This window comes from Sinocyclocheilus anshuiensis, unplaced genomic scaffold, assembly GCF_001515605.1.
Source record: "Sinocyclocheilus anshuiensis isolate Anshui unplaced genomic scaffold, SAMN03320099.WGS_v1.1 scaffold524, whole genome shotgun sequence".
NCBI lineage: Eukaryota > Metazoa > Chordata > Actinopteri > Cypriniformes > Cyprinidae > Sinocyclocheilus > Sinocyclocheilus anshuiensis.
This window is the reverse complement of record NW_015555703.1, coordinates 3021770-3037664: the sequence shown is the minus strand read 5'-3', so window position 1 is coordinate 3037664 and position 15895 is coordinate 3021770. Positions and strand designations below refer to the sequence as shown.

Below are 15895 nucleotides of genomic sequence, written 5' to 3'. Positions count from 1 at the left end.
ATTTTAATGTTTTTTAAATAATTCACTTCTGCTCACCAAGCCTGCATTTATTTGATCTAAAATACAGCAAACTCAGTAATATTCTGAAATATTTTTACTATTTTCACATGATCTTCAGAAATCATTCTAATATGCTGCTTTGCTGCTTGAGACACATTTCTGATTATTATTATTAATATTCATATTTAAAACAGTTGAGTACATTTTGTTTTCAGGATTCTTTGATGAATAGAAAGATCCAAAGATCAGCATTTATCTGAAATAAAAAGCTTTTGTAACATTATAGGAAGGATGCTTTAAATTGATCAAAAGTGATGATAGAGACATTTCTAATGTTACAAAAGATTTCTATTTCAGATAAATGCTGTTTTTATGAACTTTCTATTCATCAAAGAAACCTGAAAAAATGATACTCAGCTGTTTTCAACATAATAATAATAATAATAATAATAATAATAATAATAATAATAATAATAATAATAATCAGAAATGTTTCTTGAGCAGCAAATCAGCATTTTAGAATGATTTCTGAAGATCATGTGACACTGAAGACTGGAGTAATGATGCTGAAAAATCAGCTTTGAAATCACTGGAATAAATTACATTTTAAAATATATTCAAATAGAAAGCAGTTATTTTAAATAGTAAAAATATATTAGAATATAATGGAAATGTATTTAGGAATTTCTAACTAACCGTGTGTTGCAACACTCTCCAGAATCCCAAAATGTGTTGGCAAACATTTAATTGTGAATTTTATCTGTATTTGTGAACATAGCCATTATTACAGGCCCTTTTCATCACAGTTTAGTTTTTTCTCTTCTGTTTGTGTCTATAGGAACGATGGAAAATAATTGGATAGCCTACGCTTGACACAGCTTCTGGAAAACGTGGTGTAGGAGATAAATGTTCAGGGACTACTTGCCAAAGCAAGGTCAGTCTTTAAAGTCTTTTGAAAGTCTTCAGTGATGACTCAGAGGAAACTTACTCTTATAAACCATAGGCCCACATGATGTGTGAGCAAACTGAACATGATCGAGAGCAAAATGCTCAGTTGGACACATTTTCAGCTTTTTTCACCATTTATCACCTAAACTAAAATTAAAAACCTTACGCTTTAGAGCTGTTGTCTGTATCGCAATTCAAGTTCACCGTTCTGATTACGATTTAATTGTTTTACTGTTTGAAACACTGAGAAATCTGCCAATAAATCAGTGTAAATGCTGTAGATATATAGCGGTTTCATGCAGCCAAACAATAAGTAGCATGCATTTTATTTGTGATTTAAATATAGTTCAGAAGTTCTGAAATTAAAATTTACTCTGCAGGTTGTCACTAATGCAATACAAATATAAACAGATGCTATTACTTACAGTACACGGTAAAAAAAATAAAAATAAAAAACCTGTTTAAAAAAAAAAAAAAAAAAAACATTTGGCAGATGTGGTTGCCAGAATAATTTTTTTTTTAAATACCATAAAAAATGTAAACATATTTACAGAACAGCCTAAAACAATTACAGTATAAAACTGTAATTTACAAAACAAGAAGATTTCATTTTAAACCAGTAAATTCAACAACGCACACTGTTGCTAAAATCTCTTTCTGAAAGGAAAACTTGAAATCGCATCATATGACCCCTTTAACATATACAGACAACCACCATAATAATGCAGCTGGTCAAAGAGCAAGCTACATTAAGATTAATGAAGAATGAATCATAAGCAGCTTTTACACACGCTAAAGCATTTTTACAGAAGGTGCACAGAGTCATTCATGCAAACACAAAACACCATCATGGTACTGAAACACACGTGACACTTAAATAATACAATAAACATTCATTAAACAGCAGAAGATGTAACAGCACAAAAAAACAAATGTGCAGAACTGGTAACAAAAACTATTAAGAAACATGATTATTTAAACAAATACCTTCAAATGTGAAATGTCATGCAGGGAATTCTGGGAAAGTCAGTTTACAGTTTTTGAAAAATATTTTTTTTATATCTGAAATACTTCATTTGTTTACCTGCATGTGACCATTAACCAATATCAGAGAACCGAGAACATGCAAATATGTTGTTACATGGTTGAAATATTAACTTTAAATCTCAGTGGGACTTCAAGTAAATATTTTAGGTTGACTGTAAATGATTTGATCTTTTTTTACTTATAAAACTGTACAATTGACAGCATTTTACTGTAAAATCGCATGAAATGTCTGGTTAGATCTTTTACAGTTTTCCTCTGTATATAGTACAGGAACTTACTGTTAACCTATTAACATTTTCTGTAGCATTTGTAATATTTTACAGTTAAAATTACACTATTTTTTTTACAGTGTAATTACTGTTACTGATTAATTACATAATGTAGTCAGTGATGTAATCTATATCAATCATTTTAGGTAACATATTCTGACTACTTTTGGATTACTTTTTTTTTGGTATATTCCATATATATATTCCTTTCCTTGTTATCAACATGAAATGCAGCAAACAGTAAACATTACATTACTTCACTGGGGTAAATGAAAGAAGTGGGTTTATTATTAACAAAATCATAAAAATACAAAAAAAAAAAAATAAATCTCAGGGGGACTTCAAGTAAATATCTGGGAATCCCTGCATCACATGAACAAACATTAATAAACATGAAAACAGAAATGACATGGTCAAAGTCTTCCAGTTTTTAAATATTTATGTCAGTTATATATCAGCAGTGTTTAGTAACTTTCATAATTATTCGTCTGAATCGTCTCATAAATGATCTAATTGCCTAAGAGGTGCTTTTGTCTCCAAATACAACACATGAATCACAAATTACTTTACATGACATTTGCATGGCCAGTCTATATTGTGAATATTCAACGCTAACTTATATGACACAATTTTTTTTAGAAAGACAAGAAAAACAAAAAAATTAGGGAGAATCAATAAATTATAAATAATTGACTGCCATTGTGTGAATAATCCGTAATCATGTAATCCATACAAAATAACTGTAATCTGATTAAAATGTAATTTAATCTAATTACAAGTACTTAATTTTTGGGTAACACTTTATTTTAAGGTGTCCATGTTACACGTTACATGTACGTACTATTATAATAACAATTAATTATGCATAATTACATGCAAGGAACCCTAAACCAAACCCAAATCCTAACCTTAACCATATAGTACATACATGTAGTTAATTAATATTACTCAGTACTTAAATGTATAATTACACTGTAACCTTAAAATAAAGTGTAACCTATTTTTGGAATCTGATTATGTAATCCAGATTACATGTACTCAGTTGCTACCAGCACTGAATATAAACGCTGTCAGAATAATCAGTGCTAAAATGGGAGAAAGGCATTAAAACAAATTCACGCTTAGATTTTCCGGGACGGCTGTCACAGTTTGAGTATGTAAGACACTGGAAAAGTACAAGCTGTGCAAAAGCTAATACTGCCAAATGCCTGAATTTAACCTACATTTTTGCCTGTTTCAATCATGTGATCACTGTGGAGCTACTGTGACACTTACAGCTGTTCCAGGGTAAGATGAGCAAAAATAAACATACATTTTCCATATTTCCAAATCAGATATTTATTACATGCCGGTGTGAGAGCATCATTTCAACTTTAAGGTACTGTACCTTTTATGGAGATACTCTCAAAATCTGTTCAAATAACAAGGTGTTTCTCTTTTTATCTATTAGATAATTTAGTGTGTTTGTGAATTATTAGAACTCACGATGAACAAATGAGAGAGACAAATATATTCGCTGTTGAGGTTTGCACTAACTGAGTACAGACGCCTTAACTGTGCTACAAATCTGTTTCAGCTCATCATCTGACAAACTAAATGATAAGCCACTCTCACAATCACATTATAAAATGTAAAACACATTTCCATGGTAACCAGTTTTCCTATGTCCTGATTTCCCGTAGCGTGTGTATGAGTTTGTGTGTGTGTGTGTGTGTGTGTGTGTGTGTGTGGGAGGGGGAGCATTGGGGCAGAGAGAGCGAGAGAAAGAGCGAGAGAGAGAGAGAAATGGGGGCGGGTGAGTGCGAGAGATGAGGCAATATGTGATGGTAAAATACCACATTCACTGTTATAGAGCACAGTACCAGTGTAACAGGTATCACAAACTGCACCGCATTACACCATTCATCTGCGCATCGAGAAAAAACAGGCTGGGTTTTGCTAGAATTTCACATTTAATAGCCTGAGAAGATTTAGAAGTCTCATTTTTGGATGTTTGAAAAGGATTTCATGATCTTTGTCAAGAGAAACATGGCAGAACACTTCCAAGAAAAGGATACAAGGCTTCGAAAAAGACATGCAGCCTTCTGATAAACAGGACTGTATTTTTTAAAACATTATTTTTTAATCACAAAAAGTTTCTTTACGGAGTGCAACAGGCAGGACTGACAAACCTCGTGAGATATTCTTCAAGCTGGCTTGCCGTTAGAAGAATGGAGTAAAGCTGGGATCGTCTATGAAAGCTGGGATTGATTATTCCAGATCTTGAGACATGGCTCAGTCTGAAGACATGCCTAAGGAGGTGAGCGCTGAAGGGAAGGCAGAGAGCGAGTCCGCCGGGGAGATTAAACGGGCTCGGACCATGGCTCTGTACAACCCCATCCCAGCCAAACACAACTGTCTCACCGTCAACAGGTCTCTCTTTATCTTCGCTGAGAAAAATATCATAAGAAAATATGCAAAGAGGATTATAGAGTGGCCATATCCTTTCATAAGCCTTTTGCGAATAATACAATTACAAATTGCATGCAATTATCTCAGATGAATTTACCTGTTTGATGGTTGTGTTGTCTTACTTGTTTTATCTTCTGATTGAAGTTACCTGCCCTTTTGCGTTTTGTGGAAACATTTTGGAAACATTTAGTAAAAGCCGAAAAGAAGTTACAAAAATCATCTGCAACAAGTTCTGTATTAAAAGACACACTTGATTTTTCTAGACTTCTCTAGACTTTCTAGACACTTCTGGCATTCAGCCCTTAGCAAAATGGTTTCTAACATTAAAAAATGTAAGCCTTTGTGCTAGACACTCGTTCTGGGGCGCAACAGTTTAATAAATTATACTTCATAGTCAGAACCGCTTGTGAGAGCTTTACATATCTAAATATTGTAAGAAATGCTAAAAAGAGTTGGGGAACCGCACACAGTTTCTACATTAAAACTATTTTAATGTACTACACAAATTAAGAGACCCGATCAAGGTTAATCTAGCCAATATAAAATGAACACAATGAGATTAAATGAAAGCATATGGAGATATTTAGCTTCTCATAATTGAGAATCCAGTGATCTTACATGCGTTGTCCTCTGTCATATTTGCCAAGCATTTAAAGGGGTCATATGATGCGATTTCAAGTTTTCCTTTCTCTTTGGAGTGCTACAAGCTCTTGGTGCATAAAGAAGATCTGTAAAGTTGCAAAGACTAAAGTCTCAAATCCAAAGAGATATTCTTTATAAAAGCTCAGAGTTAACCACGCCTACCTAAAATGGCTCATTCTAACACGCCCCCACATATCTACGTCGCTGAGCTTTGTAAAAATCGACGCGTTTCAGAAAGGCGGGGCATAGAGGAGAAACAATAATGTACAGTATGTGGAAAATAATGTGTTTTTTGAACCTTAAACCGCATAAACACATTTCATTACACCAAATACACAAAATAATGTTCTTTTTAGCAGCATCATATGACCCCTTTAAAAGATAGACAATTCAATACAAATGCAAACATTTCTCGTTATTCCGATTTTCTGTACATCTGACCTTGACGTGAAAATGTGGAAATGTGCATTTCTTTGTGTGCTGGATGAATTCATGTTCAAGAATGAAAGAAATGCAGAACGTATATGTGTGTATGCAGTTCTTTGCAATGGATTGGATTAATTAATGTCCAATAACAAGACTAGACTAATCAACAAGACCTAAGGACTAATTGAGGGTAGTTAACCAATAACAAGACACACCTGAATACAGAACTGAATACCAAAAAACAGAACTTTAAAATGAAGACATAAGAAATATTACAACAAACAGACAAGTACGCAGCATGACAGCATAAATCAACAAAACATTTACAGAGCCCCTTCCCTACATTCTCAGAAAAAAGGTACAAAATCTGTCACTGGGGCAGTAGCTTTTGAAAAGGTAAACTTTTGTACCTTATTTACCCTTAAAGAATGCATATTAGTACCATAAATGTACGTATTAGTACCTTAATGGTACATATTAGTACTAATTTGAGAGTGTAGGGGTGGATTTCTTATGGGCAAAGCATTGCATAACATCCTAAACATTAAACAACTCAATCATGGCAACTCAAACTCAAAAATGGCTCAGTGCTGGTGGATGTTGACAGCTGTGATCTGGGTTTGCTGGGCACTGTGCTGCAAACGTCAACACTAAATTGGACCTGGACCACAGGTTTGTGAACTTGTGGCTGTGGAGGACCTGGGATTCAGGACTGTGGTGGACTTGGATTGTGACCTTGTGGTGGTGCTGGATAGTGATCCACGCTGGCTGTAGAAACTGATTCTGTGAGTGCAAACACAAGCATGTGGGCTGGGGTATCAATTGCAGTGACGTGACTTGACATGCAAAATAAAAATAAAAATGTTAATTGAGCCATCCAGATGTTTGGGTCAGGCAGAGGTGAATGAAGGAAATGCACTAATCCCTACTGTTCAAGAAATGAAAGTGGACTTGAACTCATGCTGTGCACACATAGCTACACAATGTCTTTTTCGCTTACCAATTATATAAATGTACAAATTACTTATTTCTCAAAAATGTTTGTATTGCATCGACTTTTTTGAACTGAAAAGCATTTGCCTTGTGAGACAATTAATCTCAGTTTCTCAATTCTGCACATACATCTATTTGTTCCATCAACATTTCCACTACATATTTTATGTTACGTTTGCACTTTGCACAAAAACATCTTTTTAAGTGAAAGCACGGTCTATAAATGATCAAATTAATAAATAGCTATAGATATAATTCAAAGGTTTGTTTCACTTTATCATTTTGTTTGTTTTCTCCGTATCGTTTTCCATTGTCTCCTTTAGCGTTCATATGTGAATTGCACAAGCTTATTTCGCAATATTAGATCGAAAGATCAGAAAAACCCCATACATGCACCAGCCTATAGACACTTACCTCAAAGAAATCAGGAAAGTGGTCGAATATGACAAAAGAGGATGGATCAAAACACCAGGTGTAAATGGGAATGTGTCTCCCTCGTCTGCTTGTGATCCGACTGAACAAACACATGTTAATACCAGGTGTAAACACAGCTTATGACAAGGAATGCATAACTTGGCATAACTGAGAACTCTGGAGAGGCTGCAGAAAAGGGAAGCTTCTGGTTTGAGGCAGGGAGTCTGAGTTCCTGGTTTGTAGATGTGAACAGCTCGGGCGCTGATAGCACACAAGTTTGGTTTGAGATGGATATAACCTCATCTGTAGCAGATATGTGCGCTGACTCAGGGTCCATGGTCGGCATGAGTGTGGACTTGTGGCTGTGAACGTGACAGCAGATGGAAGTGAGAAATCTGGCATTCTTGGGCCAAACTGAGGGAAAAGAGTGAACACCATTCACCACGACTTTGCCTGTAATTGCAACATTTAAACATACATATTTGAGAACAGTCTCATTAAAATCTACCAAATGAGAAATCTTACAAATCCAGGCCCGTTGGAAAAATGTGCCTGTAGTGGCATTTCTGCAAAATGATATTGCGTTGCTTTTTGGATGTTTTGCAACACCTTCTAAATGAAATGAAATGTTCAGCTAATAAAGCATTTTAATTATATCCAAAACAGATGTACGTGAATCTGGCAATGCTGATCATCTGTATTGCAGCAGTTTGGAAATTAAATGTCCGGCGAGTGGTGCTAAAAGGTCAGTGCTCTATTGCATCTAAAAAGTAAATAAATAAAAGAACGCACCTACACTAAACCTAAACGACAGTGTTAACAAAAGCAATTGTGAGATTAAAATGCATTTGCTGAATCTACCATGCTATTTGAACGTGCTTCTACAAGTCTTTGAGCTCTTTTATCGTGACTCATGTTTCATGGGACTCGTACCCGAGCGCTTCACATCATAAGTGCAATTCTGTACCGGGTGCGCTATAGAGCAAGTTTACTTAGTCAGAAAAGCCATACAAATACAGATGGTTACGTGATACAGACATGAAAATGTATTAGTTTATAAATCATACACTATGGTGGAAGTGTTTTGAGGTCATAACATAGTATCATGCAAAAATAAGTCTTTATTAATGGATAATCTGCCCCTGTAATCATAATTTATGTGAACAGGAATTAAAGTGGTTGGTGATTTACTGCCAGTAGTGTTCATTTCAGATGGAAACTGCAGTGAATTGTATGTACAGGTACGTTTTTGGAGTGGTAGAGTAGTAAATGTAGATAGATGCATGTTTTCGTATGTTCATTGTGGTACGTATGCCTCTATGCATCTCTGTCCTTGACTAAGAGAGGACAGTTTGCTTGCTGGGTTTATAGTTGACGGTTGTGCATTCTTCAGCAGAATGACATAAAGTTGGAACCCAAGTGCAGTTGAATAATCATAAGTTGAACGAACAAATCTGTTAAAGCTACCTGCATTAGTTTTTATGGCTCTAAACTCTTACTGTATGCAACAATTATCTCATTTATCTATTTTTAGGACATTGGGAGAAACATCTGAGACAAAAAATAATGACAACTCAGTTAAGTCTTCTAAAAAAATAACAATTTATGAACGATACCGTTTTTTCTCTGGGCTATAGTTTATATAGTTATATAATTGCATAATGATTTTATCAAAGCCCTTGAGATCGTGTTTGGGGAAAATAAATCTAGCTAACTGTTTTGGACAATTACACACCTACAGATTTCATTAATATTTTGAACACAGACTGAAAAATGCAATGTTATGCAATGGTGGGACAGAACCCAAGACACTGTACTAGTATTACACTCGAATCCATGCTGTTATATAGTGTATGCGTGTTACTGTTTGTGTAGCATGTTATATAGCCTACATGTATATTTTTATACCAGTTTTAGGATCAAAGTGAATAAATAAGCTGCAACTCTTAAAGAAGAAACAGACATATGGCTATGAGGAAATCGTAATGTTTATTATACTTGCTGACTACTAGTTTTTCTACTACTAAACTAATAGTAGTTGTCACCCTGATTTAGTTCCTGTATAAGGCCATGTGTACTCTGGCTTTCATTACTTGTTCTTTTCAATACTTGTTGAACAAGTGGCTACTACAACACAATCTGAATAGAGTATATATTTCATGTTTTCTGACATTCCTTCAACTTAATTAATTAAATTCACCTCTACCGATCCAATCAGCAGCAACAGATTTCAGGTCATTGCACATGCTTATGAGGAATGCACATGATTTTCATACTTGAGCCTGAAAGCGCATTACAAGCAGCACTTGAGATAATGTTTGGCTGTTTCTCAGGTGAGCAAAACTCACAGTCCACCCTCCCTGGAGGAGGTTAAGTGTAGAAAGCAGGTTGCCATGGCAATCCTCGCTGCTAGAGAGATGCCAAAAATAAAAAAGCTGAAAATTCTAGGTTAGTGCATCCCTAACTGAACTGACAATACTATGCTTATTATTTCACATACACTTTTAAGGCTGCAATGTGGCCATAACATTAAAATACAAAAAAAAAAAAGTAAATAAAAAATAAATGATACTCTAAATATGAAACTAAAATTCACTGTGACTCTCTGTTATGCAATGTTCTCTGTTATGTGATTCTCTTAATGAGTGAGTCATTGAGTCATTCATTCAATCGATTAAACGGCAATCCTCGCTGCTAGAGAGATGCCAAAAATAAAAAAGCTGAAAATTCTAGGTTAGTGCATCCCTAACTGAACTGACAATACTATGCTTATTATTTTATAATGCCATTTTTTGTATAATAGCTTCCAAGTATTTTACCTCGCTTGCAACCATCTTATCTGACAAGAATGGTGAAAACTGGCCCTCCCCCGGTTGCGTAGAAAAGTAGTATTACAGCTTTCCTCTACAAGCTGCATGAGTTGAGGTATCATTCATGTCCGTAGCACAGCCAGTGCAGACTGTAAGTGCTACACTTTAAAACGTTTGTTCAAATGACGAAATATGATAACAGTAAAGGTGATGCTTATTAAGTAGTTGGTTTGTGAAAAACATTGGATGTTGTTATGTGGGCTAGTTGGTGATTTTATTGCCACCCGAATCCAGAATGTTGTTGTTTTTGTTTTTTTCCACCACACATAAAAATGTATGGCAGAGGTACCAAATGTTTTTTTGCTTTTTGACAAAAACCAAAGTTGTGTGGTAATTTAATTGTGTCTGAATCTACATCTCTGAGTTTACAAGCATCCAACTGTTGCACTTCATTGCAATGTGCATGTTACAATGTGCAAACTTTTATTTTGCAATAAACTTTTGTATTATATATATTTATATAGTTTAGGGTCAAATGTTTGCCTCATTTAAATAAGAGCTTGCTAACTTATTTCTGCTAATTTCCATATTTTTAAACTTGCATTCATCATTTGGGGAGATAAAACCCATAGTGCATCAATTTTCCTATTATAACATAGGATATTTAAATAAATGTTGAACATGTGACTGACAATTTGAGAAGCACGTTTCTGGGGTCCTATAAGATCACAAAACAACCTCCTCCACTTTGAATAAATCGTCATCTGAACACATGAGTTTTTTATCCGAGGAGTCATACAGATTTATTTTTACAGACGAGTAACAATTACCAAATGAATAGGGCTGTAGTCTGTTTTATTTATTTATTTGTTTATTTTTCTTACACAACTTCTGTAAAGTGCTAGAGCAAATGAATATGGGCATATCCCATGAAAAAAAAAAATATATATATATAAATAAATAAAGTCACGGAAACTTCCAAGAATGTCCATTTTAATACCAGCATCAGGAAAGATACTCTCAGATCAATTACATGGGGTTTATTATAAGTCACTTCTATAAACATGTAGTTGATTTTTATCATTTCTTAAAATGAAAACAATAAATGGACATGCTTCATATTAAGTGTCTTTAATTACTATGCACTTACATTTAAATTAATAATTTGATAAAATGCACTTATTGTGTAGATACATGTTTTACATTGTACTTAAATAAAAAAAATACCTATAATTACATCTGTAATTAATTTCTGTAGCTACATCTATAATTACACCGTCAACCCTACTTTACCCCTTTATATGTTTATATATATATAGGGCTGTCAATCGATTAACATTTTTAATCGATTAAATTTAATAACATTTTTTAAATTTAATTAATTCATGCTGTGCCCAATAATTAATCGCCAATTAATCACACTTCAATTTGGGCCGAAAAAATTACCCCCCAAAAGATAATTTAAAGTCATTATCGTGTTTGCATTGAATAGACATGAAAAAAAACAAGGTTTAGAATTTTTTTTTTTACATTTTTATTATTTTATTACACATACACTTGTAAGGCTGCAATGTGGCCATAACATTTAAATACAAAAAAAAATAAGTAAATAAAAAATAAATGATACTCTAAATATGAAACTAAAAGTCACTGTGACTCTCTGTTATGCAATGTTCTCTGTTATGTGATTCTCTTAATGAGTGAGTCATTGAGTCATTAATTCAATCGATTAAACAGCTGATATTTTTCAGAAACAAAGCAAGTGATCGTCTTTGAGAATGTGTCATTGAATTTTGACTCGCCTGATTGGTTCAAAAATGTGGAATCATTCAGAAACAAAACGCTGTGTGTTGTTCGGAGGCACATTCAATGGATGTTCAAAGCCAGTTATACTGACTTAATTGAATGCAACTAACAATTAATAACTGGTTTGTTGGCAACGAACGACATTTTGGGTCTACGTTGACTAGTTGAGGATCACATGACTTTAGTTGTGCTCGTAGTACTTGAGGACAGCAGGAAGAAAATTCTTCCATTCGACAAGAAGTGGTTTCACAAAGCTTTTACAAGCACTGCACTGTTGGTTCTACGGACATCTGAGTTCATCCAGAGTGTATGTAATTTGTGTAAACCGCTACAAGGCTATCCGGTGTGGACAGGAGCTAAAGCAAGACAATGCAGCTATAGTGAGTCTGTCAGTGAAGATATGCACACTTCATCCACTCACAGACTCTCCATTAATGCAGCACTGACTCATTTACATAAGGTAAACTTGACTGGCCAGCTGGATCTCTAGTCAGCTACTCAGTCATGCAAGTCCTAGGTACTATGCATTTAAACTAACAAGTCCATATATTGATACATAAACATTTATTTATATACAGTATATGTTTCTACAGAGGACAGGTTTATTAATGCAGGCAGGAGTATAAGATTTTGTAATGTGTGAAGTAAAGTGTACAGTGTGTCAGTCTTGAAGAGGAGATTCTTTGTTGTTCAGATGTAAACTTTTTTTTAAATTTAGTAATTCTCATTTTGTCACCTGATGTAATATTTGCCTTGACCCCTGTGCCATTACTCCATTTGAGTATATGATCCTAGCCACCATCATAGCCAACTGCATCGTTTTATCCCTGGAACAGCATCTTCCTGGTGAGGACAAGACGCCTATGTCCAAAAGGCTGGTAAGCATTAAAAAACATTAATACATTCATATTTTAGATAAACATAACTGAACCTTTCAAAACTCTTGCTACTACTTATACCACATATTATCTAAATTATTGGATTCCCAGAGTCCAGAGAGTACAAAATAAAATGCATACTGTTACTCTGAAGCTAGTGGCAACCATCATCACTAAGAAATCACCTGTCGGAGAGAGAAAAAAAGGCCAGCAAATCTGTGGCCACGGTTTTGCAATTCGCCCCCTCAGTTTATAAACCATACTCACAAATTCTTTGCAATTCATTCCCACTTTAATGCATTAGGATAATAAAAGACAAAAAACTGAGTATATATCTTACTGATGCTACAAACTATATACAGGCAAGCTGATGAGGCCAGAAACACTTAATGTGGCTTAAGGGACAAATACAGTGTTATAAAAAAGCCAAATCTGGGATACAGTTTATTAAAAATATGTATGTAAAGGCAAGCAGAAGAACTCAGAATACGAATGCAATGCGCTGCATCAGCAGTAAGGTGTATACTGAGTTTTAGTATCACTGCATTGAGCCACGTTAAGCGTTTTCTTTATAATAGTTTTCTATGAGAGGAAAATGCTTAGCATGCAATTTAGTGCATTGCATTCATATTCTGTAAATAGTTTGCTACATCAATAAGGTGTATGTTTTCTTCACAGTTTTCTATGGTGGAGAAAACGCTTAGCGTAAAATTATTGTCTTTCCTCTTGGATTATGGTGATAGTGTTTATGACAAGAAATGTGGGAGAAAGTTGGTTTTCACTGGTTGTTGTTTTAGGACATTAAGCCTCGTTAAGCATTTTTTTTTTAAATCCCTTTGTAAACCCATGGAAACAGATTGCAAAATCATGGGTGCGATTTATGAATTTGTGGGTACGGATTGCAAAATCTGAAGGTACGGTTTTACAAATCTAAAAGCACAGATTAGGAACTCATGGGTATGGTTTATTAATCCATGAGCACGATTTGTTAAATCGAGGAAACAGTTTAAGAATTTGTGAGTGCAGTTTATAAACTGAGGGGACAAATTGCAAAACCGTGGCCACAGATTTGTGGGTCTTTTTTTCTTCTTCAGATGACATCCTCTGTAAATGTAGAAGTTTGATATCATTATAAAATCAAAGCTACAATGTGCATTTCTATATTACTTATTATGACATTCTCTGTCGATTGTTTTGTTTAATCGTTTGATCTTTTTCTTTCTCATCGTGTCCATTAGGAGAAGACTGAGCCTTATTTCATTGGGATCTTCTGTTTTGAAGCTGGTATCAAGCTGGTGGCGCTCGGTTTTGTTTTTCATAAGGGTTCCTATCTTAGAAATGGCTGGAATGTAATGGACTTCATTGTTGTGCTAAGTGGGTAAGCATCTGACATTTATATTTTCTTTCTCCCCACTGACTTTTGATACTTCAGGGCTAGGAATAGTGTGCTTCCCTTCAAAACATTGCTATGGTAGGCATGGCCCGTAGTTGGTATCTGCTCTTCGATTTCTGCTTGCAATCATAAGTTCCCTAAGCACTTCTCCACTGGATTTGTGGAAGTCCATTCCACTTCCTTAAGTGGGCAAGGAGCGTTTCTGCTGATCTTCAATAACTCAATTCTGATCGAGAGAGCGAGTCTATTCAAATTTACCCTTCTGGTACTTCTGTGTCCCAAAATGCAGCTATTTTTATGCCGTATTATGTGTGTGTGTGTTTTAAGTTTTCTCAAAAGCCCAAGCATTCCCATAGGAATGGAAGCTTGTTACCACCACTGAATAAAAAAATTAAAGAAGGTAATTGCAAATTTTATGTCACAATTCTGACTTTTTTTCACAGAATTGCACATTTATATGTCACAATTTTGACTTTGTGAGATATAAACTTGCAATTGTAAGAAAATAGTCAGTCTTTTTTTTGTTTTTGTTTTTTTCTCAGAATTGGACTTTATAACTCTCAATTGCAAGTTTATATATCACAATTCTGAGAATTGTGAAGGGGATTGTGAAGTTGTGGGATATAAACTCGCAACTATGAGAATAGAAGTCAGAATTGCGCGTTTATATCTTGCAGTTCTGACTTTATTACTCAACGCTGTTGTGAGTTTATGTCTCACAATTCTGAGAAAATTGTCAGTTTATATCATGCAATTCTGAGAAAAAAAGTCAGAATTGTCAGTTTATATCATGCAATTCTGAGAAAAAAAATCTGAATTGCGAGAAACAAGTCAGGATTGTGAGATAAAAGGTTGTAAAAGGTTGCAATTACCTTTTTTTTTAATCCAGTGGCTGAAACAGGCTTCCACACATCAGTCTATATAATGATGCATTAATATAGAATAAAACTGTAAATAATAAATCAGCTGCAAAATGGGTTCCAAGTGATCAATGGCTTAAAGCGTTCCGTTTAAACCAATTGCATGGGTTCTGTCAGTAGGGCTTTCATGCAATCTAAGCAATGACGTGCATCCTTTAAATAAATAACCTGAGTCCTTGAGACAGAAGGAAGTTAGTGAGGGAAGGGACTAGAATGCAGTCCCGTTCACTATCTGCTCTGCAGGCTAGATGCATGTCTTGGCTACTGGACTGTGTGTTTGAATAGGCTGTGAACAGCAGAGGTAGGATTCCTCATCAAGGAACTGTTTTCATTCCTGTTTACCTCAGTTCCATGTTTCCTTCCTTCTCAGATGCTATATAAAATGTGCAGTGCTGTGGGTCCAGAACCACTGCATTAGAGTACAGGAGATCAGTATATTACAGTATATTACAAAATAAAGTCCAGGCCTGGTGAGTGGCGCAGGTGTCGCGCATTAGCAATTACTCCACCGGCCTCGCTCCGTTCCCACGGCTCTCGGCCCCACTCGTCACAATATTCCTGTGTAAATTGATCATAAATCGACTCTCAAATGAATCGCAGAGTGGTTTTACAGAGATTTTTTTTTGCTTGTGTTTCATGAATGAGGCTGATGTTATGTGTTATATCTGATCCTATGAACTTGTTTGGCTTTGAATGATCCACTTTAACAATGTCTTGTTAAAAAGTAATAATAATAATTATGTTTGTATACAACCTTATTATCCATTTTTGTCTATATGCCAGTTTTTCTCCTGACAATCTCTCTTAGAGTGGCTGCTAAAATCTGAAACGAAAGCGATTATCTAGACATCTGACACACTTTTGACTCCAACATACCTGACCTCTTTAAAAACAGTGA

At 34.9% G+C, this 15895-nt stretch overlaps 1 protein-coding gene across 2 annotated transcripts in view; it reads left to right on the top strand.

Annotated features, from left to right (window-relative positions):
- The first annotated feature begins 4441 nt into the window (after window positions 1-4441).
- LOC107671730 (voltage-dependent R-type calcium channel subunit alpha-1E-like) overlaps window positions 4442-15895 on the top strand; it is an 81561-nt gene continuing 70107 nt past the window's right edge. For both annotated transcript variants that reach the window (XM_016464675.1, XM_016464674.1), the window contains exons 1-3: window positions 4442-4742; window positions 12579-12684; window positions 13923-14062. In XM_016464675.1, the coding sequence (XP_016320161.1) occupies window positions 4534-4742; window positions 12579-12684; window positions 13923-14062 (455 nt within the window). In that variant the 5' untranslated portion in view covers window positions 4442-4533. The remainder of the gene's footprint in view (window positions 4743-12578; window positions 12685-13922; window positions 14063-15895) is intronic.